Here is a 23,525-nt window from a genome sequence, read left to right as displayed (position 1 = left end):
GAAGGGGATAATCTGCACCCTAATAGTCATTTGAATAATGAGACAAACACCTGTTGGTAAACTCAATTAGAAAAAGACGTGTGGCACAGGCAGTGTGATCTAGTGGAAAGATCACAGAATTGGGAGTCAGGAATCTTGGATTATAATCCTAACTCTGTGAAATGACAATGATAATAGTACTTGTTAAGTGCTCACTACGTGCCAAGAGCTGTTCTAAGCAATCAATCATCAATCGTATTTATTGAGCGCTTACTGTGTGCAGAGCACCGTACTAAGCACTTGGGAAGTACGAGTTGGCAACATATAGAGACGGTCCCTACCCAACAGTGGGCTCACAGTCTAGAAGGGGGAGACAGAGAACAAAACATAAACAAAATAAAATAAATAGAATAGATATGTAAAAGTAAAATAGAGTAATAAATATGTACAAACATATATACATATATACAGGTGCTGTGGGGAAGGGAAGGAGGTAAGGCGGGGCGGATGGAGAGGGGGAGGAGGGGAAGAGTAATAATAATAATAATGACATTTATTAAGTGCTTACTATGTGCAAAGCACAGTTCTAAGCGCTGGGTAAGGTAACTAAGAGTGGGATCCAGCTTTCCCTCGAGACTGTCAGTTCCTTGTGGGCAGGGGATGTGTCTACCAACTCTGCTACACTGTACTCTCCCAAGCACTTGGGTACAGTGCTCTGCACACGGTAAGTGTTCAATAAATGCCATTGGTTGATTGATTCAAGGCACAGAAAAGCTATTTTCTTTTGTCTTTTGCTGCTGCTATTCTCCAGCTCCTTCAGCAGGAGGGTCGATACAAATTAATCAGCTTGGACACAGTCCCCATCCCGTATGGGGCTCACAGTGTAAGTGGGAGGAAGTAGGATTTAATTCCCATTTTACAGATGAGGTTATCAAGGCACAGAGAAGGTAAGTGATCTGCCCAAAGTCACACAGCAGACAAGTGGAAGTGCAAGGATTAGAACCCCAGGTCTCTGATTCCCAGACCTATGCTCTTTCTATTGGGCCACACTGCTTCTCTGTGGCCACTTGCCTGCTGTGTGACCTTGGAAACAGCATGGCTCAATGGAAAGAGTGCGGGCTTTGGAGTCAGAGGTCATGGGTTCAAATCCCAGTTCTGCCAATTGTCCGCTGTGTGACTTTGGGCAAGTCACTTAACGTTTCTGGGCCTCAGTTACCGCATCTGTAAAATGGGATTAAGACTGTGAGCCCCCTGTGGGACAACCTGATCACTTTGTAACCTACCCAGCGCTTAGAACAGTGCTTTGCTCATAATAAGTGTTTAATAAATGCCATTATTATTATTATTAATTTATCTGAGCCTCAGTTTCCTCACCTATAAAGTGAAGGTTAAATACCTGTTCTCCCTCCCCCTTAGATTGTGAGCCCAGTGTGGGACAGGGTTCATGTTTGATCTGATTATCTTGTACCTACCTCAGTGCTTGGCACAAGGTAAGAGTTTCAGAAAAACCATTTATTATTATTCAGTACTATTAAATACCACATTAAGGCACCGTTCAGTTACTCTTAAAAATGTATATGCAAGAATATCTGAGCCCAAGCATTTTTTTATGCCTCTGATTTGCTGGTTAATGTCTGCTGCAATTCTCTCTCTGGAATGTAATATTCAGGGATTTAAAGTATAATAAAGGTCACAGTTTTCCCCCAAACCTAGTCTCTTTGCTTTTTCCACTACCCCAAGATGATAAAGCAACCTATAAAGCAGGTTTTAGACGTGATTAAAAAATGCAGCATAGATACATGTCACCACTTGGCCTAGTGGACAGAGCATGGGCCTAGGAAGCAGGGGACCTAGGTTCTAATCCCAACTCTACCACTTACCTGCTGTGTGACCTTGGGTAAGTCACTTACTTTTCTGTGCATCAGTTCTTTCATCTGCAAAATAGGGATTCAGTACCTCTGCTCCCTTTTACTTAGACTATGAGCCACGCTGGGACTTGATTATCATATATCCACCCCAGTGCTTAGTACAGTGCTTGGCACATAGGTGCTTAACAAATACAACAATTATTATTATAATTATCATACAGTGCATCATTCTCTGGAAATTAGTGGAACATTAGTTACTGGCATTTAGCTTCAGTGAATTTATTTTACCTTAGCTAAAAAATATCATAATCAAATGTCTTTGACTTTCCTTTTTTTGTCGCTTTTAAATTTCAGGGAGATGATGATGCATATCTCTGTATTCGCGAAGAACAGAATGTGCTAATCCGTTCTTCATATGTGACAGGACGCAGTCACCCCACATTGGAGCCTCCGGTACTGTATGAAAATTTTGAGCTTATCGCCTCCAGCCTCCAATTGGCAATATTGCTAACACCAGCCTCATTTCTGCAGACGATACAATCACACTTGGCTTTGGTCATTTCATTATTCATTTGCATCGCAATCAGATGGTGGCCTGGGGAAAGGCAAGACTCAAAACTTAAACCTATTTCCATTCTCTCCTCTCTCCCCTGCTCTCAAAATCATATTCCCCCTCTTTTAGCAGCCTGGAAAAATGAGAAGCAGTACGGCCTAAGTTGAAAGAGCACAAGCCCAGGAGTCAGAGGACTTGTGTTCTAATTCCGGCTTCATCACTCATCTACAGGGTGACCTTGGGCAAGTCACTTCACTTCTTTGTGCCTCAGTTCTCTCATCTGAAAATGGGGATTCAATACTGGTTCTCCCTTGTTTTTAGACTGTGAGCCCTATGTGGGACATGATCATTTTGCATCTACTCCAGGGTTTAATGATAATTGCTTGATTTTTGTTTTTTTGGTATTGGTAGAGTAAGCGCTTAACAAATACCATTATTATATTATTATCAACAATAAGTTGAAATTATTAACTACAGTGAGACTTGTGGGCTTCAGTCATCTAGGCTGACTTTGCCCACACCATCAACAAACAATTGGCAAGATAATACTGGATACTCAGTGGGAGCAACATCTCATTCTTTTATTTAATGGTCTTTCCAGGTGCCTTAAACTACTTCTCCTGTCAGCGATAAGTGGTATTTATTGAGGGCTTACTGTTCGCCAGAACATAGTACTAAGCATCTGGGAGAGTACTACAGAGTAAGTGAACACACTTCCTGCCCTCAAGGAGCTTATCATCTAGCAGGTGTGTAGGAGATGGTATAGGAGGCAGGATGGCTAGCTGGCCCAAAAGGCTGGTCCGCATTTGGCAATGTAGGGAAGCTCAGACTAGCTGTTGCAGGTATGGGTACTTCCAGGAACTGTGATGATTAAATGTTGTAGAATTCCTCTTAAGAATAGGGGGAGTAAAGCAAATTTTCAATATAAGTGGGTAGTGCTGAGCCACCTTTCCTTCTAGAGCAATATTTCTAAAAAAAAAGACCTTTCTTAATCATAGTAATAATGATGGCGTTTAAGTGCTTACTATGTGCGAAGCACTGTTCTAAGCGCTGGGGGGGCATACAAGGTGATCAGATTGTCCCACAGGGGGCTCACAGTCTTAATCCCCATTTTACAGATGAGATAACTGAGGCCCAGAGAAGTTAAGTGACTTGCTCAAAGTCACACAGCTGACAAGTGGTGGAGGCGGGATTAGAACCCCTGACCTCTGGTTCCCAAGCCCGTGATCTTTCCACCGAGCCACTCTGCTTCATTTGTTTTAGGACATTGCTGAACATTGTTTTAAATTTGCTTGTGGTTGACCAAAGAAGCACTTGAAAATATCTGAAAAATGAACCTGACAGAATTTATAATAATAATAATCCTATTTAACCATTTTAAATTCATTCATTCAATCGTATTTATTGAGCACTTACTGTGTGCAGAGCACTGTACTAAGCGCTTGGGAAGTACAAGTTGGCAGTGGTTTTTAAATGGTTTAATGGGAACCATGCTTCCCCATTGGAAGTTTCCATGGAGGGAGAGCTGCATTCAGAATACCATTTAAATGCAATGATCCAAGCAGCTGCATGTAAGACACTGAAGAGGTAAAAGGCCTGAAGCTGGGAGACCAAAAAGAAGACAAGTGCAACAACCCAGCTGTAATGTGACATGTCGTTCCCAGAGCCAATCCAAACGTTAGGGTACAGGAGATAAAGTGCACCCTCTGGGGCCGTAGGAGGCATATCCTGCATCACAGTGGGAAGCAGCGTGGCCTAATGGATAGAGAACAGGCCTGAGAGTCAGAAGGATCTGGGTTCTAATGCCAGCTCTGACACGAATCTGCTGTGACCTTGGGCAAGTCACATCACTTCTCTGTGCCTCATTTATGTGCTAGGCACTGTACTAAGTGCTAGGGTGAATACAAGCAAATTGGGTCGGACACAGTCCCTGTTCCACTTGGGGTTTGCAGTCTTAATTCCCATTTATAACTGAGGCCCAGACAAGTGAAGTGACTTGCTCAGGGTCACACTGCAGACAAGTGGCGGAGCTGGAATTAGGACCCAGGTCCTTCTGACTCCCAGCCCCCCTGCTTTATCCACTAGGGCATGCTACTCCTCCTCATTCATAAAAAGGCCCAAAGCTGTGCCTAGATATTTCAGCAAGGCAGTATCTCCACACCCTCCATCTGCCTTCCTTTTCGCAACAAAATAAATTCAGCTTCCAAAGTACACCTGCCTTTGTGGTGCACGCTCCTCCCCTTCGTCTCCCCAACTCCTTCCCTCCAATTTGGCTTCTGGAAAATTTTGGTGTAGCCATGGCACATTTTAGTTGTCCGTGTGGCTCAGTGGAAAGAACACGGGCTTTGGAGTCAGAGGTCATGGGTTCAAATCCCAGCTCTGCCAATTGTCAGCGTGTGACTTTGGGCAAGTCACTTAACTTCTCTGGGCCTCAGTTACCTCATCTGTAAAATGGGGATTAAGACTGTGAGCACCCTGTGGGACAACCTGAGCACCTTGTAACCTCCCCAGCGCTTAGAACAGTGCTTTGCACATAGTAAGCGCTTAATAAATGCCATTATTATTATTATTATTATTATCATCATTGAAGACACCATTAATGGTGAAGTTCACCTAGAAGCTTGGGTGCAGCAAAGATGCCATCATCATTATCATCAGTTGTATTTTCTGAGTGCTTACTGAGGGCAAGGCACTGTACTAAGTGTTTGGGAGAGTACAGTACGTCAGAGTTGATAGGTTCTGTGCCCACAGTGAGCTTAGAGGGGGAGACAGGCATTAATATAAATAAATAATATATAATATTGTAATGTCAATGCGAAATCAACAGAACCAGGGCATAAAAATGACAGTGTCCCTTGCTGTGTTGCTGGACATAGCTGTATTGACCTCCTCTGCCCTGGCCCCCTCCAGGTTTTCAGGTACAGCATTGCCTGAGGGCTTGTTTCACCATGTCTTTAAAATGCTTCCTCTGCCCTTCTTGCTTTGTTTCCCAATATCAGATGATGATGACGATGATGGCATTTATTAAGCACTTACTATGTGCAAAGCACTGTTCTAAGCTCTGGGGAATTTACAAGGTGATCAGGTTGTCCCACGTGGGGCACACAGTCTTAATCCCCATTTTACAGATGAGGTAACTGAGGCCCAGTGAAGTGACTTGCCCAAAGTCACCCAGCTGACACATGGCTCAGGCTCCGTGGAAAGAGCCCGGGCTTTGGAGTCAGAGGTCAGGGGTTCAAATCCTGGCTTTGCCACTTGTCAGCTGTGTGACTTTTGGCAAGTCACTTAACTTCTCTGTGCCTGTTACCTCATCTGTAAAATGGGGATTAATGCTGTGAGCCCCCTGTGGGACAACCTGATCACCTTGTAACCGCCCCAGCGCTTAGAACAGTGCTTTGCATATAGTATGCACTTTTTAAATGCCATCGTTATTATTTCTAGACTGTGAGCCAGTTGTTGGGTAGGGACTGTCCCTATATGTTGCCAACTTGTACTTCCCAAGTGCTTAGTACAGGGCTCTGCACACAGTAAGAGCTCAATAAATATGATTGAGTGAATGAATGAATGAAAGTGGCAGAGCTGGGATTTGAACTGATGACCTCTGACTCCAAAGCCCGGGCTCTTGCCACTGAGCCATACTGCTCACCATATGGCAGCTATTTGGGTGAACTCTCCTCCCATATCCCACCTGGAGTATCTGTATTAAGATGCACATAGCTTCAACACTAGAAGACTGACCACGTTTCAGAACTTAATTTTTAGGTGACCATAGCATCAACAGCAAAACGTAATAATAATTTTGGTACTTAAGCGCTTACTAAGTGCCAAGCACTGTTCTAACTGCTGGAGTAGATACAAGTTAATGAGGTTGGACACAGTCCCTGTCCCACATGGGGCTCACAGTCTTAATCCCCATTTTACAGATGAGGTAACTGAGGCCCAGAGAAGTTAAGCGACTTGTCCAAGGTCACATAGCTGACACATGGTGGAGCCAGGATTAGAACGCAGGTCCTTCTGAGTCCAGGCCCTGCTGCTCTTCAAAGGAAGAATGGATGGCATAACAGATTATTAACATACGAGGCCAAATATTAATGATTCTCTGTTCAAAATTTGTTTCCCTACTGTTCCCAGAGCCATTATCCTCAGACCCAAGCAAGTTCAAATGTGCTGTTTGTTTATGAAGATTCATGTTTCCTGTAGGTAAACTTTCCTTCTTTCCAATGAACACTGGATAATTTTCCAATTTTTGCTGTAAAAGTAAAGGAGACATATGCCTGTCAATGAATTCTAGTTCCTGTCTCAAGTGAGACATTCAAAGAGCAAGCCCGGGATCTTTTCACAGTTGGCTAAGTAAATTAAAACAAGTGATGGCTGAATGAACCACATATCCAGATAGCTCAGATTAAACCACCCAGGAAATTCTAACATCCACGAGGGTGATGAGAGTATTCTATTTCCTTCCTTCCCCCTTTTAGACTGTGAGCCCACTGTTGGGTAGGGACTGTCTCTATATGTTGCCAACTTGTACTTCCCAAGCGCTTAGTACAGTGCTCTGCACACAGTAAGCACTCAATAAATGCGATTGATTGATTGATTCCAAACTGCTGGCAAGCAAGATCAGGAAGCTTGGAGCCTTGAGCCTTTTGATTGTCTAAGAAATTACCTCTCTGAGTTGAAGAGAGAGATAACTAACCAGTTACCTGAGTGGGGGAGGGAGGGTTCCAAACCCCGGCACCCACTTCCCCCTCCACCCTCCTTCGAATGCTGCTTGGAGGCCCAGAATCACGTGCTCCTGAACATCAAGCTCACAAATTCCCCTTCAAGGTGGAGACATGATGGCATCCTTTCTGTCATCTCTACACCTGCCCAGAACAGAGGGCCTGGAGGCCTCTGGGAGGCAGGCAGGGAGGGGAGTATCTGTTTTTTTGTTAAGTGCTTACTATGTGCCAGGCACTGTACTAAGCACCGGGGTGGATACAAGCAAATCGAGTTGGACGCAGTCCCTGTCCCATGTGGGACTCAGTCTCAATCCCCATTTTACAGATGAGGCAACTGAGTCTCAGAGAAGTTAAGTGAGTTGCCCAATGTCACACAGCAGACAAGTGGCAGAGCTGGGATTAGAACCCATGACCCTCTGATTCCCAGACACGTGGACGCCATGCTGTCCCTCTAGCCCAGGACATGGAAGTCCTGGTGCAGTCCCAGGGGCAAGGAGCCAACGGCTCTTGTTTTGGTGCCACTTTTCTCACCCAGACTCATCCTCCCTCTCCTCCAGTCAGCATTCCCTCCCGTGACCACCGGCCTTGGCACTGGGTATGGGGCTGCAGCCTTTCTGGGTTCTCCTCACACTCAGCCTCTGCTTTCCTCTTTCACCCTCCCCTCACCACTGTTCTTCTCCCCAACACACACACATCCTTGCTCTTCATGGCAGAGATCATGTTTACCAACTTCATTATATTATACTCTCCCAGGCTTTTAGTACAATGCTCTGCACACAGTAAGCACTCAAATAGTGTGGCCAAGTGGAAGGACACCAGTCTGGAAGTCAGAGGATGTGGGTTCTAATCCTGGCTCTGCCACTTGTCTGCTATGTGACCTTGGGCAAGTCACTTAACTTCTCTGTATCTGTTACCCCGTCTGTAAAATGGGGATTAAGACTGTGAGCCCAATGTGGGAAAGAGACTGTGTCCGATCTGATTATCTTGTATCTACCTCAGTGCTTTGAACAGTGTTTGGCACATAGTAAACACAATACTACTGTCATTATTTTTATTATTATTATTATTAGTAACAATAATAATAAATACCATTTACTGATCCCCATAGTGACACCATTAACATTCTAGCAGACCACCTTTAGATTGTAAGCTCATTGTGGGCAGGGAATGTTACTGTTATATTGTATTCTCCCAGGCACCTACAGTCCTCTGCACACAGTAAGTGCTCAATAAATATAATTGACTAACTGACCGACCACCTTGCGGCTTAAAACCGACAGTCCCACCCACAGCCATGGCAGTCTGCCCAAGTTACACTTTATTGACCTTCTAAGTTGTATGGAGGCCACACTGCTGCTACTTCTCTCCTTTCTACTGAGGTAGTGGAAGGGAGGTTTGGCACGAGGCCCTCACATGACCAGACGGGTGGACAGCGAGTCATACTGAAGTGATTGCTTCAGTGAATTAAATTTGGGATGGTGAGCTGAAAAGCCTAATGCAGTCTCTGAAGGTATCTAATTCACAAGGAGGATAATAACATTGGGAAAGTGTGGCTTAAATTGGAATCATGTTTGGCAAATGGGAAGGAGAGCATATCTAAGAGAAAAATGTTCTTTGCAGTCAAAGTGACAAACCCTAAAAACAGTCGAGTCCCAAAGCACACACAACCCGGTGAAAATGCAATTGAATAAAATCAGGATTACGTTCCCACCCTTAATATTAGACAAATCTTTGGAAGTGCTTAGAACTTTATTGCGTGTGTTGTAGGATGCACTTGAGGATATGGCGTGGAGGCTGGCGGATGGTGGCATTCAGTGTTCTTTTAGAAGGAACATTAGTCTTCCTATTTCGAAGAAGAGATTTGAGCTGAACAAGAGCTATTATATATTTCTAGCAGATGGAGGTGCTGATGGCGGTAAGCATTTTGGTTGGGTATACATGAACTACACAGTTACAAAAAGTTACTGTTGATGAGAGCTCATTGTGGGCAGGGAATGTGTTGTACTCTCCCAAGTGCTTAGTACAGTGCTCTGAACACAGTAAGCACTTAATAAATGATTGATTGATACTATGAGGGTCAGCCTATAAACAATGCGTTATCTTGAGTGACTGGGTTTTATTTCAAGTTCTATCAAGCATTTCATCAAATAACTATGGGAAATGCCTCTGTGATATCTACTGACTCATCTTCCTCAATATGATCACAATCCAAAAGCTCTGTAAATGTAATTGGTGCTTTGAGTATCATCAAGGGCTTAGTACAGTGCTCTGCACACTAAGCGCTCAATAAATACGATTGAATGAATGAATGAATGAATCCCCAGCAGGTGCTTGAAGCACTTAGAAGCAAGTATTAATTCACTATAGAAAAGTGATTCTTTACTTTGCAACAAACAATAGCAGTCCAAAAGATGTATGCGCAGAGAGGGCCTACATTACTTCATTAGGTCAGTAAACTCGGCAAGATGTCTACTGTTTTATAATCTGATCTGAATACCCGTTTGAAAGTTCCATGGATAGTCTTGATGACTATTCATGACTAAATCTTGTAAAGAAATCTTGTGCTGTAAACAGTGATTCACAAGATAAGGTGGGGCTTGATTTCTATAATGAGAGAATCATGAGGGAATTTTTTAAGGAGTGGAGGTGCTTCATCTTGTGAAGATGATCCTTGGATTATCATCTAGCTAAATTTAGTAAAGTGGGAGCCCTTATAATGGTCTGTCATGGGAGAATTGGGCCCATTCATTTAGTCTTAAATTACCCATGTAGTTGCCCTAAATTTTTCATGTCATAGAGGGAGTTTTAAGAGCAGTGCTGGAAATACCTCTTGGAAGGATAGAGTTGAATGCCTCGAAGAATAAGATAAATGATGAGTTCAGTATCAAATGTTAAATGCGAATGAATATTTAAAGTGCTTTGCCAAGTTATTTTTTTAACAATTTCTGCTTCTGAAGTAAGATTTAAAAGTGCCGTGTGAAACTATTTCCTATAATTTGTTATTTTATGTACAACAAGAAGCAGCATGGCCTCATGGTAAGAGCACAGGCCTGGAATCAGGGAATGTGGATTCTAATCCCGGCTCTGCCACGTGTCTGCTTTGTGACCTTGGGCAAGTCACTTAACTTCTCTTGGCTTGTTACCTCATCTGGAAAATAGAGATTAAGACTGTGAGCTCCATGTGGGACAGGGGCTGTGTCCAATCTGATTATATTGTATCTTGCCCAGCTCTAAGAACAGTGTTTTGCTCTTAGTAAACACCTAACAAATACTGCAATTATTATTATTATTATTTTATGCTACTAGTGTTCTTCTCTGAGGTCCAATTCCTGGAAAGTTAACAGATGTATTTACATTTTTGGTTTAAATTTTTATGTTTCTGACTTGAGGGAGACATCAGTGTATAGTACTTATTGAACGCTTGCTAGGTGCATTATACTAAGTGCTTGGGAGAGTACAATCTGATAGAGTTGTTATAAATGATCCCTGCTCCCAAGGACCTCAAAGTCTAGGAAGGGAGACAGTCATTGACATAAGTTGCCAACAGGGGAAATGGCAGGGTAAAGTGTGTACATAAATGCTGAGGGTGAGGTGAATATCAAGTTCTCAAAAGGTACAATCCAAGTGCGTAGGTGATGCAGAAGGGAGAACGATTAGGGGCAATGAGAGCTTAATCAGGGAAAGGCTCTTGGAGATAGGATTTTAAGGATGGCATTGAAGGTGGGTAGAGTGGTGGTCTGTTGGATATGAAACTCAGTGGTATTGAGTGCTTACACTACTGAGTGCCAATGACTATTCTAAGCACCTGGGAGAGAAAATTAGCAGATATGTTCCCTGTTCATAATGATCTTACAGTCTAGAGGATGTGGGCAAGGGGTTAGTGAGATAGATAAGTCTGAGATACAGTGAGTAGGTTGGTGTTAGAGGAGTGAAGTATGTGGGCTGGGTTGTAGTAGATGAACAGCAAGGTAAAATAGGGCGGGGAAGGTGATCGAGGGCCTTAAAATTGATGGTAAAGAGCTTGATAAGGAGGGGTTTGTACAACCATTGGAGGTGTTTGAAGAGTACATAACTTCAACCTCCACAGTTAATTACTTTATTAGCTCAGTCTGTAATTTGTGAAGAAACACAGCTGATTTGTCTGCTTGCGATTTTAGGTAGTTCACTAGAAATCATTCTTAAATTCCCTAGAATTAAAACAGATTTGACCTGTGACATTCATTATATATGCTGTGGGAAACTGAGCGGTGTGATAAAGCAATGTTGTATTTAATTCCCTGTCTTTAGGCAATAACTAATTACTTCTTTTCTCTCTTTTCAGGGCATATTCATAAACACTTTCGCCACCCCCTGATTACAGAAGAAAAGCATGATATTACAGACTCGCCAAAGAATATAGGGGGCACCCGAACTAATCTCCTTCTGAAAGCTCATGGCAAGTTACATATACAATTTCATCATCACTTCATGATTTTAAATTAGCTGAAAATTATCCGATTGACACTAATTTCTGTTATATTGGGGGCGATGATAGCTTTATAAAAATGACCACGATCGAACCTCTGATCGTCCCTCCTAAATCCTCCCTTCTTTCTAGCGTTCCCATCACTGTTAATGATAGTATCATCGTCATCATTCACAAATGTGGTGACAAGGTTTTATTAGATACTGAGCTCTTCAAAGATCCAGTTTCCATTCCATAGCGTTGCGATTGCAATCCATATGGCATTCGGTAGAATTTGGTCCTGTAGGTTTAGTGATTTGGTCTTGCAGGTTTAGTGATGGAAGAAGCAAGTTAATGGTTGACTGTGCCATTACAACAGTCTTTGACACAGCAGTGTGGAGGGGGAGAGGAAAAAAAGGATCCAAATGCTTGTACTTCATTAGTCATATAAACTTCAAATACATGTGCTTCCATGAATCTCAAATTAACCTATTTAAAAAAAAACTAGTCAATCACAAGCTTGAACATGTTTAGTCATAGTTCACTGTGGAGGAAGCTGGAAATTGTCCTTTAGAGTAACTGGAGAAGTAAATGGCCAATACCTAAAGAAGAGAAAGCTGAACTCCTCCCCTGTTAACTCTACACACTCCCGCAATTTGCTGATTGAGTCTTAGCCTCCTCTCAGAAAATTCCAGTCTCCTAGAGGACTCTGGGAAACATAGATCTAAAGAGCAGCGTGTTCCCTGAATAATCTTCCTATAATTCTCTTTGATGTCAATTCCTCCTCTAGTAGATCTGAATATTTCTACAACCAGATTCTGCAAACACCTTTGTCGTCTTTGATTTCTGTCCCTCATTCACCCCAACCATATTTAGTTGTGCTAGTTTTTCCTCAATGTTTTATGGATAAATCCCTTCCTCTCTACCCTTCCAACTGCCTCCTTAGTACAACACCTCATCATCACATTGGGCTAGGCTACTACGACAGCTTCCTCACAGGTCTCTGTACCTATTAATTGTATTTGTTGAGTGCTTACCATGTGCAGAACACTGTACTAAGTGCTTGGGAAATTACAGTACATCAGAGTTGGTAGACACATTCCCTGCCCAAAAGGAGCTTACAGTCTGAAGAGACCTAGCCTCTAGTTTCTTCCCTTTCAAGGTTGTCTCACGTACAACTGCAAACTTTTTCCAAAAGGCCAATCTGAGCACATCAACCCAGAGAAGCAGCGTGGCTCAGTGGAAAGAGCACGGGCTTGGGAATCAGAGGTTGTGGTTTCTAATCCTGGCTCCTCCACTTGTCAGCTGTGTGACTTTGGGCAAGTCACTTCACTTCTCTGTGCCTGTTACCTCATCTGTAAAATGGGGATTAATACTGTGAGCCCCATGTGGGACAACCTGATCACCTTGTATCCCCCCAGCGCTTAGAACAGTGCTTTGCACATAGTAAGTGCTTAACAAATACCGTCATTATTATTTTGAAAAATTTTCAATGAAGTCACTGATTCTCATGTATATGGAAAAACTCCCAACCATTGACTTCAATGCGCTTTAGTAGCAAACTCTCCCTTTACCAATCACATTTTCTCTGCTGCTTAAGCCCACCTGATGCTCTTTGCTCCTCCAAAGCAAATTTCTCTTTGTCCCTGGCTTTTGACTGTCCCACATCTGCCCTTCCCTCTGATTGAAAAATTTTCCATTCTCAATTTTGCCAAACTGTAACACTTTAATGCTCTCCTAAAATGATGCCTTTTAGAAGAGACACTCCCTGATTACTTGCTCAACATACCTTCCGAGATATCCCAACTGACACCTTAGTTATACTAGCATGTGCTTATTCACTTATGCCTAGTCTTACTCTTGGCTTTGTTATATTTATCAATTTATGTGTATTGTCCTAGTCATTTCCATGGAATTCCTTGAGGACAGGAATTGCATCTTTTACTTCTTTTGTATGTTCCCCAAGAGTCCTTCACATAGTAGCTGCTCAGGAAATGTGGCTGCCACATATGTTAATAAAATCAATATTTCTTAAAGCTAAAACTTCCAGCAGCATGGTAACCCATTTTAGTATCCCCTCTTAGTAGAAATTGGGGGTGCTGTAATAATGTGTACATGTTTTGAAATCTTTTTTGTGCTGAATTTCCCACTTTTATGTTCAAATTAATTCTGGAAATTCTATGTGTATTCATGAGAAGACCAATCTGCTTAAGAGAGAGTTGGTTTGCACCTATGCTCTTCTGCCTTAAAAGGGGTCAACATTTTAGCTAGAAGTCAGTGGAATTAATTTGGAAAGATGGAAGCTGAAAACCTCACAATTAGCCTTTACTCTAGCCACATAATCATGAAATAAATTCTTACATTTTTAAAATTTGGAGGATGAGGAAGGGTGTTTCTATGCCAGTATAAACTGGCTTTTTGATGTTTGACAGGAATGGAAAAGGAGAGGGTAGAATACTAGGGAATTAGAATATAGTAATCTCTATTCATTTTTGTGTATTGCTATGTTGGACATATGATGCTTATCGATATCCCCCAGAGTCTTATTTTTTAAATCTTAATTGAAAACAGACATAGTTTGTACTATAGTCTTTTTAGATGCTCACTGTTAGAACTGCAAATCATCATCATTATCAGTACAGGGCATATTGAGCACCTGCCATGTGCTGTTGGATTTTGTTGTCCCTTTGGTCTCACTTCTATATTTACAGGCTTGGAAGATGAGTTTGGTTCAGTTGCTATGGTGGAGTTTGTTTTATTCTTTAGGAGCATTGATGTTTGTCGCTTGGATGACTACAGTTAGTATTGGAGTTTTGGTTGCTCGATTCTTCAAACCTGTGTGGCCCAAGGCATTCCTCTTTGGAGAGGCAGCCTGGTTTCAGGTAGGCAGAAAAAAAAAATGTTTAAATAAGAGTTATAGTTTAATGGCCTAAAATGATACAACTAAAATGTATACTTTTCCTTAGAGTGTAATCATTATTCTTACTACTCTTTTCACTATTGCGTATTCAAAAATAGAAAAACATCTGTTTACTTGGTGCAGTGATACCAAGAGGAATAATTATTTCCTGCCCAGAGTTAATAGTCAAGATTTTTAGGCCAGTTTTAGGCTCCTGGAAACTTGCCAGCTCCACTCCATTTTTGGGATGTCTGTCAGGCCAAATGTTGGGGGCTGGAGTGGGGGGAGGAGAGAGAGAGAGCGAGAGCATGCATGCCAGGAAATCACTCTGCTGCTTACCCGCTGTGTGTCCTTGGACAAGTCACTTCTCTGTGCTTCCATTTCCTCATCTGTAAGATGGAGATTCAGTACTTGTTCTCCCACTTAAACTGTGAGCCTCATGTGGGACAGAGACTGTGTCTAATCTGATTATCATTGCATATAACACAGTGCTTGGCACATGGTAAGCACTTAACAAATACCACTATTATTAGTTTTCACACTGTATTCATTTTCAGCAGGTAACAAGCAGAGTTCCTCTCCTTAGTACAACTTGTCTATGTAATAATGTTGATTTTTTTCCTTGCGTGCATGGGGAGCTATTTTCTCACTCAGTTTCTTTCCCCTGTATAGGTGCATCGAATCCTTATGCTCACCACTTCAGGCCTTACGTGTATTGCATTCGTGCTTCCTTTTGCCTATAGAGGTAGCTGGAGTTGGGTAAGTGTGCATTTTTACAATTTTTTTCCTATTCAATCAGGGTTTGAAGTAAAAGGGGGAGGAAAAAAGAGAAGATTTGGGCATTGTTTCAATCAGAGAGCTAAAGCAGTGGGATGATTTGTCCACAAGCACAGTTGGAACTAAAAGGTAGTGGAACAGTTTTTTAGGCCGTCTAGAAAAGAAATTAACTGGCTTCCCCTTCATCCTGCCCCCTTTCAGCCATTAATTATAATTAATATTCAAAGTGCTGCTTCCTTGAATACATTCCAGGAGTTTCCTCTTGGTGGTTTTTTTGTACTCAGAGATAGGACATTAATATAAAAATTTTGGGAGTACACAAAAGATTGGGTGGCAGGTGTAGAGATGGGATTGAGGCACATACTTGACTGATATAGTTCCCTGATTTTCAGAAGTTTTTCTTATCTACATATTGCAGAGCCTTTTTGATTTGGTTGTAAAGCATTTTCTGAAAGTACCATTGGGTTCTAATACCAGCTCCACCATTTGCTTGCTATGTGATCTTGGGCAAATCATTCAGATTCTCTATGCCTCAACTTCCTCATCTGTAAAATGGGAATTCAGTATATGTATCCAACCTATCTACCACAGCACTTAATACAGTGCTTGGTACATAGGAAGCACTTAACAGATACCACAGTTATTACCTCATATCTACCCCAGTGCTTAGAACAGTGCTCGGCACATAGTAAGCACTCAACCAATGCCATTATTATTGTTATTATTACTATTCGTATACCTTTGAAACTTGTTTTTTTAAGAAAACTCCTTTTAGATCCAGCAATTTATTTTATTTTAGGAGCTTGTACTCTCATCAGGAATGAGGCATATTCATTCCTTACTTTCAGAGCTAAGAATAGTTTAACTTTTTTAATTGTAGGGATTCTGCTACTTGTTCAGTGTGCTGACTCTACCATCATTCATTCTCAAGTAATAAGAAAGCTGTGCAATTGACATTTATAACAGGCTCTTTAACAGGCTTAATAGAAGAATCACATCCAAACTGGAGTGAACAATTAATCAATGGTATTGAGTGCTTACTATGTGCAGAGAGTACAGTACAACAGAATTAGCAGACACATTCCTTGCTCATAACAAGCTTATGGTCTAGAGGGGGAGACAGACATTAACATCAATAAATAAGTAATTTATAATATATAATTTGAAGATAGATACACAAGTGCTGTGGGGTTGGGGTGAATATCTCCATCCCTTGCAAAATAATGCCTACTCAGAAGAAGAAAAGAGAAAGTTATATTCTCATGTTTTGGAAAGAATTCTGAGATTGGTTTGCATGTAAAGTCCAAAGTATACCTTTTTACGTACTCTGCTGTTCCCAAATCTAGCAGTTTAGCCCGAACAAAAGCTGGAGTTCTTGAACAGATTGCATCATGTAATGGTAATGATCCAAATAGAGTTCTTTCCTTGAAGCGTATATTGGGAGATGAGATTGACCTGGCAGCCTTCTGCTGAAGGGTCAGGTGCAATCACTTGATAGTCTGTTTGTATCCAGCTGTCTGCAGTTTTTTCATAAGGTTTCGGACAAGCAAAGGTCAGAGTTTCTCAAATGTAACAATTTAAAGAGGAACAGCTGCTGCAGCTATCCTGAACGAACAGCAAGAGCTCATTCTGGTTGTCCTTACAGATATACCTACACCAGGCGATTACCATACTGATGCTGAAGAAAGGCAAAAATCTAGCCATTTGTAGATGGACAAGATGGTTGGGAGGGTGTCCAGCTCGACAAATCTGGAATTTGGAGTGCATGTTTTTCTAGAGAACTTTCCCTTGGGTACATATATTTTCCTTTAAGATGTACACAAATACATTAATCACTCTTATTTGATGTAGAAACAGCCACATCCAGCTTCCCTTCCTTCCTCCGAAAACCACTTTAGTCTCTCTCCCTTCCTGGTAGTTTATCTGGTTTGAATGGGTCACAGTTGAGTGTGTGTTAATGGGAAATCTCTGTTTAGCAAGCAGGCTACCACCCATACCTGGGGTGCGTCGTGATGACCCTAGCTGTTCTTCAGCCTCTTATGGCAGCATTCAGACCCCCATCACATGACCCAAGGTACTGTCAAATTTGTTTTTTAAAGTGTAAATGAGGCTTCTTAGGAACTGAAATCCATACCAGATACATTTCAAATAATAAGTGGAATTTATTGAGCGCCTACTAAGTGTGAAGGGCTGTAGTAAGCCTTGAGCAGAGTACATCAATCAATCACTGGTCTTTATTGAGCACTTACTGTGTGCGGAATCGCACTAAGTGCTTAGGAATGTACAGTGCAACAGAGTCGGTAGACATGCTCCCTGCCCACAAGGAGCTCATAATCTAAATTTGTTTATAAATAGTGTGTTAGAGGGTATAACATGAAGTATTGTTTGTAAAATAAAGTTGGAAACACGTTGCAGTTCTACAGGGCAGTTGCAAACTTTGATCTACTCTAATGCCTTCTGGTGGGCTTTTGAGATTTCTGACTCCTAGACATTGGAAAAATTACATCTCCTACAGTGAGCATGCTTTTATCATTCTCATAAATACTGATTGTTTATTTTGGTAGACGGGAAACATTTAACTGGGCTCACTGGAGTACAGGCACAGCTGCTAGAATAATAGCAGGTAAGTAATCACAATATCTTCTAGTCCCCTCACTAAGGTTGTTTAGAATGCTGATTGTCTCTTGCTCATGTGTTTCTTACATGCATTAGTTGTTGTTGTCTTATGCTGTCGTGTCATGTCCAACCCACAGCGACGCCATGGTCACATCTCTCCTGAAACACCCCACCTCCGTCTGTAATCGTTCTGGTAGTGGATCCATGGAGTTTTCTTGGCAAAAATATGGAAGAGGTTTACCAGTGCTTCCTTCCACGCAGTAAATCCTTCTAGACTGTGAGCCCACTGTTGGGTAGGGTCCGTCTCTATATGTTGCCAACTTGTACTTCCCAAGCGCTTAGTACAGTGCTCTGCACACAGTAAGCGCTCAATAAATACGATTAATTGATTAAACCTGAGTCTCCACCCTCCACTCTCTCCCGTGCCACTGCTGCCCAGCACAGGGGAGTTTTGACTTGTAGCAGATGGCCTTCCACTTGCTAGCCACTGCCCAAGCTAGGAATGGAATGGGAATGCCTCTGCTTGACTCTCTCTCCCATAGTCGAGACTGGTAGAGTACTGGAAACTCTCCAGGTACGACCCAGAGAGGCAGATGCATTAGTAAACTAAAATAATTGGCTGCTGAAGATAAATTCCCTATTGATGTGGAAATTCTGGAAAAGTCTTTTTTGATGTAATGTTCCTCACAAGTTTCGAATCTTCCAATAACTTTGCCTTCTTCCCTTGGGTTTTTTGTTTCAAGCAACTGCCCTGATTTTTGGATGGTTGGAGAAAGTTTGTAGGCAGTTTCAGACTTAGTTTATTAGGAAGATACTTTTTAAAAATTAAGCACTTTAAAAACATTCATTCACTCCACTCATATTTATTGAGCACTTACTGTGTGCAGAGCACTGTACTAAATGCTTGGGAGAGTACAATGCAAAAATTAGTAATGTAAGTCTTTTTCCTTGTGCTGTTAAGAGAAAAAAGTTCTGTTAATGAGAAGAGCCAGTTGTTACCACCGAAACCTAGTCAAATATTTGATTTTTTTTTAACTCAAAAGGATGCCTGAATCATGAGAAGCAGTGTGGCTCAGTGGAAAGAGCCCAGGCTTGGGAGTCAGAGTTCGTGGGTTCTAATACCAGCTCTGCCACTTGTCGGCTATGTAACCTTGGGCAAGCTACTTCTCTGTGCCTCAATTCCCTCATCTGTCAAATGGGGATTAAGACTGTAAACCTCACGTGGGACAACCTGATTGTTTTGTATCTACCCCAGCGCTTAGAACAGTCCTTGGCACATAGTAAGCGCTTAACAAATACCATTATTATTATTATTATTATTTTCAACACCATTATTATTATTATTATTAAATAATGGTAACTTTGCCCTTTTACATTTTTAAGGGAAAAGATGGAGTGTATGTTAAAGCTGGGAAACCCTCTCGGGGGTCATTATATTTTCATATTTTTTTTTCCAATCTAGTTGCTGCAATGTTCCTGGGAATGGATTTACCTGGACTCCATCTGCCTGATCCAGGGAAAACCTATGCCATGATTGGATTTGTTTCTTTGCATGTGGGAACTGAGATTCTTCTAGAAATACATGCCTATCGACTTACTCGGAGAGGTAAAGTAGCCAACTAGAAAATAGCATAAATGCCCAGGCTTTATCTGGGGGTAAGAAAGGTGGTACTCTTCCTTTCCCCTGTCTTTCCTGGGCAAGTGTGGCCTAGTAGGAAGAGCACAGGCCTGGGAATCAGAAGACCTGGGTTCTAATTTTGGGTTTGCCACTTGCCTGCTGCGTGACTGACCACGGGCAACTCACTTCGCTTCTCTGTGCCTCTGTTTTCTCACTTGTAAAATGGAAATTAAACAGATTTTTTCCCTATGGAATGGGGACTGTATCTGACCTAATTAGTTAACAATTAACAAATATTACAAGTTTTATTTTTTATTATTGTTGTTACATTTTCCTTTGACTATCACCATAGCTCTCTTTCCCCTAAGTTCCTCAATTCTTGTGTAGTAGAACCTATTTTTTCCCCTCCAGTCGATCAGTGGTATTCATTTAGTGCTTACTGTGGGCAGAGCACTGTAATAAGCACTTGGAAGAGTATGATATTCACATTTCCTGCCCACACACCACTTGTCTGCTGTGTGACATTGAGCTAGTCACTTAATTTCTCTGTGCCTCAGTTTCCTCATCTGTAAAATGGGGATTAAATCGTACTCCCTCCTATTTAGACTGTGAGCCCTATGTGGGACAGGGACTGGGTCCAACCTGATTAATTCATATCTACCCCAGTACTTGGAACAGTGTGAGTCACTTAATTTCTTTGTGTCTCAGGTTCCTCATCTGTAAAATGGGGATTAAATCGTACTCCCTCCTATTCAGAATGTGAGCCCTGTGTGGGACAGAGACTGGGTCCAACATGATTAATTCATATCTACCGGTGAAACAGTGCTTGGCACATAATATGTGCTTAGGTACCACAATCTTTATTATTATATTAATATTTTTAAGAAATCCAGGATAGATGGGAGGAAGCAGAAAGAGTAAGAGACTTTGACAAACTGGGGAAATTGAGGATTAATAGAAATAACTAGAATTGTCAGGAAAAAGGATATCAACTAAATTACTCTACCCATGGGAAGACACAGAGGCCTTCGCAACTACTTTGTGTGTTTAAGCATTGATTGTCTCTTTTCAGAGTTTGTGTTTGAGTGAGTCCAATGGAGTATCTAGACATGATCCCCTCCCAGAAGGAGTTTACAATCTGGCAGGGGAGATATTTATTATGAGATGTGGATGTACTCTTTAATCCTTTAAGCACTTGATATTCAACACATCTTCAGTCCTATGGAATTTATGTACATAATGATGTTATTTTTTAAGCACTTACTATGTGCCAAACACTGTTCTAAGCACTGGGTCATTAGGTTGGACATGGTCCCTGTCCTACATGAATCTTACAGTCATATATCAACTCAGTTGTGTTGTACTCCCAAGTGCTTAGCACAGTGGTCTGCACACAAGTGCTCAATAAATACCACTGACTAATCTTAAAATATACTTCCATAGTGAGGAATCATTGGTTTTTGTGAGAAATCTGTTGGCCCATCAGGGAAGAAAGACAAAAGAAACTAATTCTAAATAATTGTGGCAAAATACTATCTTTTTCCACAGTTGAAATATTGGAAGATGACAGAATCCAGATTCTGCAGTCTTTTTCAGCGGCTGAAGCCGAGGTAATTGCTCCCTTTTCTCATTGACCGAGGCAGATTTTAATGGTAAAAGTTACTTTTCTGAAAGATTATTTTGTCTTTCAGGGTCACACATTTAAAAAGGTGGTGTTGGCAATCTACGTCTGCGGAAATGTAGCGTTCCTCTTCACGTTCTTAGCCGCAATAAACCAGCTGTGAGCCTACTTATGGGAACGGAACTGTGGACTCTTAATGACTACTTGCCAACTTTGCAACCTCATCGCCTGGGAAGGATGCACAAGTCCAGGAAAATTAGAAGCCACTAACTACCGCCATCTCAGATTCCTTCCTGAGGTGAACTTGGAAGACCAAAGCCTTATTAAGAAGACATCCTTAGTTATAGTCAAGTCATAAAGAAGCATCCAGTATGATTGTGCTGCACATTTTTCATTCCACTCCGACTAATCCCTTAGGAATTCTTTATTCTCTGGGGTCGGGCCTTTTGAAGGCTATGATAACACATAAAAAAGCTCCTTAACCACTTCTAATTTAATTTTTGAGGGGAATGAATTATCTGGAAGCAAATGACTTCTAAAAACACACCACCAGGACCTTTGGTATCTAAAATTCATGATTTTTTAACTGATTCATTTGCGATTGTAAGAGAAACCACGTGGTTAAAAAGAAGTGCCATTGCCAGGGTGATGCAGGACCTTGTTAAAGCGTGAGATTTTGGCAGGAGGGGATGATCTATGTGACTCTGAGCACTCAGGAGCTTTTCAGGCCTGTGATTCCCCTTAATAACACTGTCTGGGAGACAGGTAGCCATATACCAGGACTTCATGTTGATGGACCTCACTGAGCTGCAAAGTTTGGGTCTCCACATCTTTGTTGACATCTATGTCCATTTCCCTGCCACGGTATGTCTGCTGCTGAAGAGGAAGACGTGATGGTGTCATAAATTGGGGCCTGAATGCCCTTGAACAGACTGCCCTGCCCTAGTGATGAACTAAACCAGCTTTTGCCACGGATTATGTTCCTCGTTGTTAGTATTTTCATCCTGTAGTTGAGCAGGGGAGGGGCACAGAAATTGTCATGGTTTTGGATTATGTTCCTCGTTGTTAGTATTTTCATCCTGTAGTTGAGCAGGGGAGGGGCACAGAAATTGTCATGGTTTTGGAATTCAGCTTCACTCTTTGCCCACAGACATAAGTGCAATAAGATAATATCAAATTATTTGCTTTGATCTGAAAAGACATCCCTTACCCCGAGAGCAGCTCTCATGTACAATCCTTTTATAGTAGTGAAATGTTTAGTGCCAACACAAATGTAACTTGTAATAACTGTGACACTTAATCCTTTATCGAAGGGACCGAAGTTAGGTGGGAAAAAAAATAGGGGACGGGACACTTGTGCATGATGTACTGAGGCGGCTATTTCATCTCTTTATTCCATTTTTTAATTTCTTGGAATAGTCTGTCGCATTAGCAATTTCTGAAAATGATGGATTGAAGTGGAAAAATCTCATTCGTCAAAACAGTATATGAATTGTTGCATTTTGAGAAGTGCCAATGCATTTTGATTGCCATGACGCCATGTAGCCAGTGGGTGGTGCTAGAGTATTAAAATTGAATTTCCATAAACCAGTGGTCTGTGTTACCCCCTGGGCATGGAGCTTTTTTAATAGACAGGCATCTTTCTTGCATCTTCCTTGCTACACTATTGGATATTTTGAATTTTCTGCCAGTTAGTTTAGAAAATTGAATGGAAATGCCGACAGTTGGATGGTATGGTTTTAGACTTTTGGCCTTGTGTGTTTAACCTGCTACTGGTAACCTTTCTACCTTCTGTTATGTAGCTACCTTCTTTAAAGGCCTAAACCGCATAATCTGGTTGAATAATAAAAACACTTTACTGCCACCTGTTTCAGAAATGACATCAACAGGGTCAGTACGGGGCGAGAGATGGGCGTAGGGATTAGATTTATTTTTTATCAGATTTACAAGATTCTTCCTCCTGCCCCACCCTCCAAAAAAGCTTTTAATGTATATAATCTTTGAAAAGAAAAAAAGATTTGCTGGTATTGTACTCTAGGATTCTGGACACTCGGTGATTTCTTTCATGCAGCGTGAAACTTGGGTTTTAACTTTTTTGTTGTTGTTTATTCACCGGTTGAGCCATTATGACTTGGCTCAGTGTTGGTTTTAATCTTAATTTAACAATTTCAATGTACAGCACTACAGAACTATAGCATTATTCAATAAAATATAAGCACAAAGGAAAAAAGATGAACAAATGAATTAATGAAGTCCCTCAGCCCCAGGGGGAGTCTGTTTTTGGGGACTGAACCTAGACCTGGGAAAAGTAGTTCTATTCTGGGATCAGTCAATCATTGGCATTTGCTGAGTGTTTGCTATGTGCAGAGCACTGTGCTAAGGACTTGGGAGGGTACAGTATAACAGAGTTAGTAGACACATTCCCTGACCAC

The 23,525-nt window shown here is 41.6% G+C and overlaps 1 protein-coding gene and 1 non-coding gene across 2 annotated transcripts in view; one reads left to right on the top strand and one right to left on the bottom strand.

Moving 5' to 3' along the window:
- FRRS1 (ferric chelate reductase 1) overlaps window positions 1–23,323 on the top strand; it is a 62,141-nt gene extending 38,818 nt beyond the window's left edge. The window contains exons 7-16 of the mRNA XM_038745588.1: window positions 2,202–2,300; window positions 8,886–9,033; window positions 11,440–11,553; window positions 14,329–14,444; window positions 15,134–15,220; window positions 17,215–17,312; window positions 17,803–17,861; window positions 19,317–19,460; window positions 21,021–21,082; window positions 21,164–23,323. Coding sequence (XP_038601516.1) covers window positions 2,202–2,300; window positions 8,886–9,033; window positions 11,440–11,553; window positions 14,329–14,444; window positions 15,134–15,220; window positions 17,215–17,312; window positions 17,803–17,861; window positions 19,317–19,460; window positions 21,021–21,082; window positions 21,164–21,256 — 1,020 coding nt within the window. The 3' untranslated portion in view covers window positions 21,257–23,323. The remainder of the gene's footprint in view (window positions 1–2,201; window positions 2,301–8,885; window positions 9,034–11,439; window positions 11,554–14,328; window positions 14,445–15,133; window positions 15,221–17,214; window positions 17,313–17,802; window positions 17,862–19,316; window positions 19,461–21,020; window positions 21,083–21,163) is intronic.
- On the bottom strand, window positions 18,309–18,446 carry LOC119927763. Its single transcript, XR_005450736.1, has one exon. It is a non-coding gene; the product is annotated as a small nucleolar RNA SNORA7 (small nucleolar RNA).
- Window positions 23,324–23,525: the final 202 nt, after the last annotated feature.

This window comes from Tachyglossus aculeatus, chromosome 4 (assembly GCF_015852505.1).
Source record: "Tachyglossus aculeatus isolate mTacAcu1 chromosome 4, mTacAcu1.pri, whole genome shotgun sequence".
Taxonomy (NCBI): Eukaryota; Metazoa; Chordata; class Mammalia; order Monotremata; family Tachyglossidae; genus Tachyglossus; species Tachyglossus aculeatus.
Note: the sequence above shows the minus strand (reverse complement) of the source record. Positions and strands in the feature narration are given on the sequence as shown.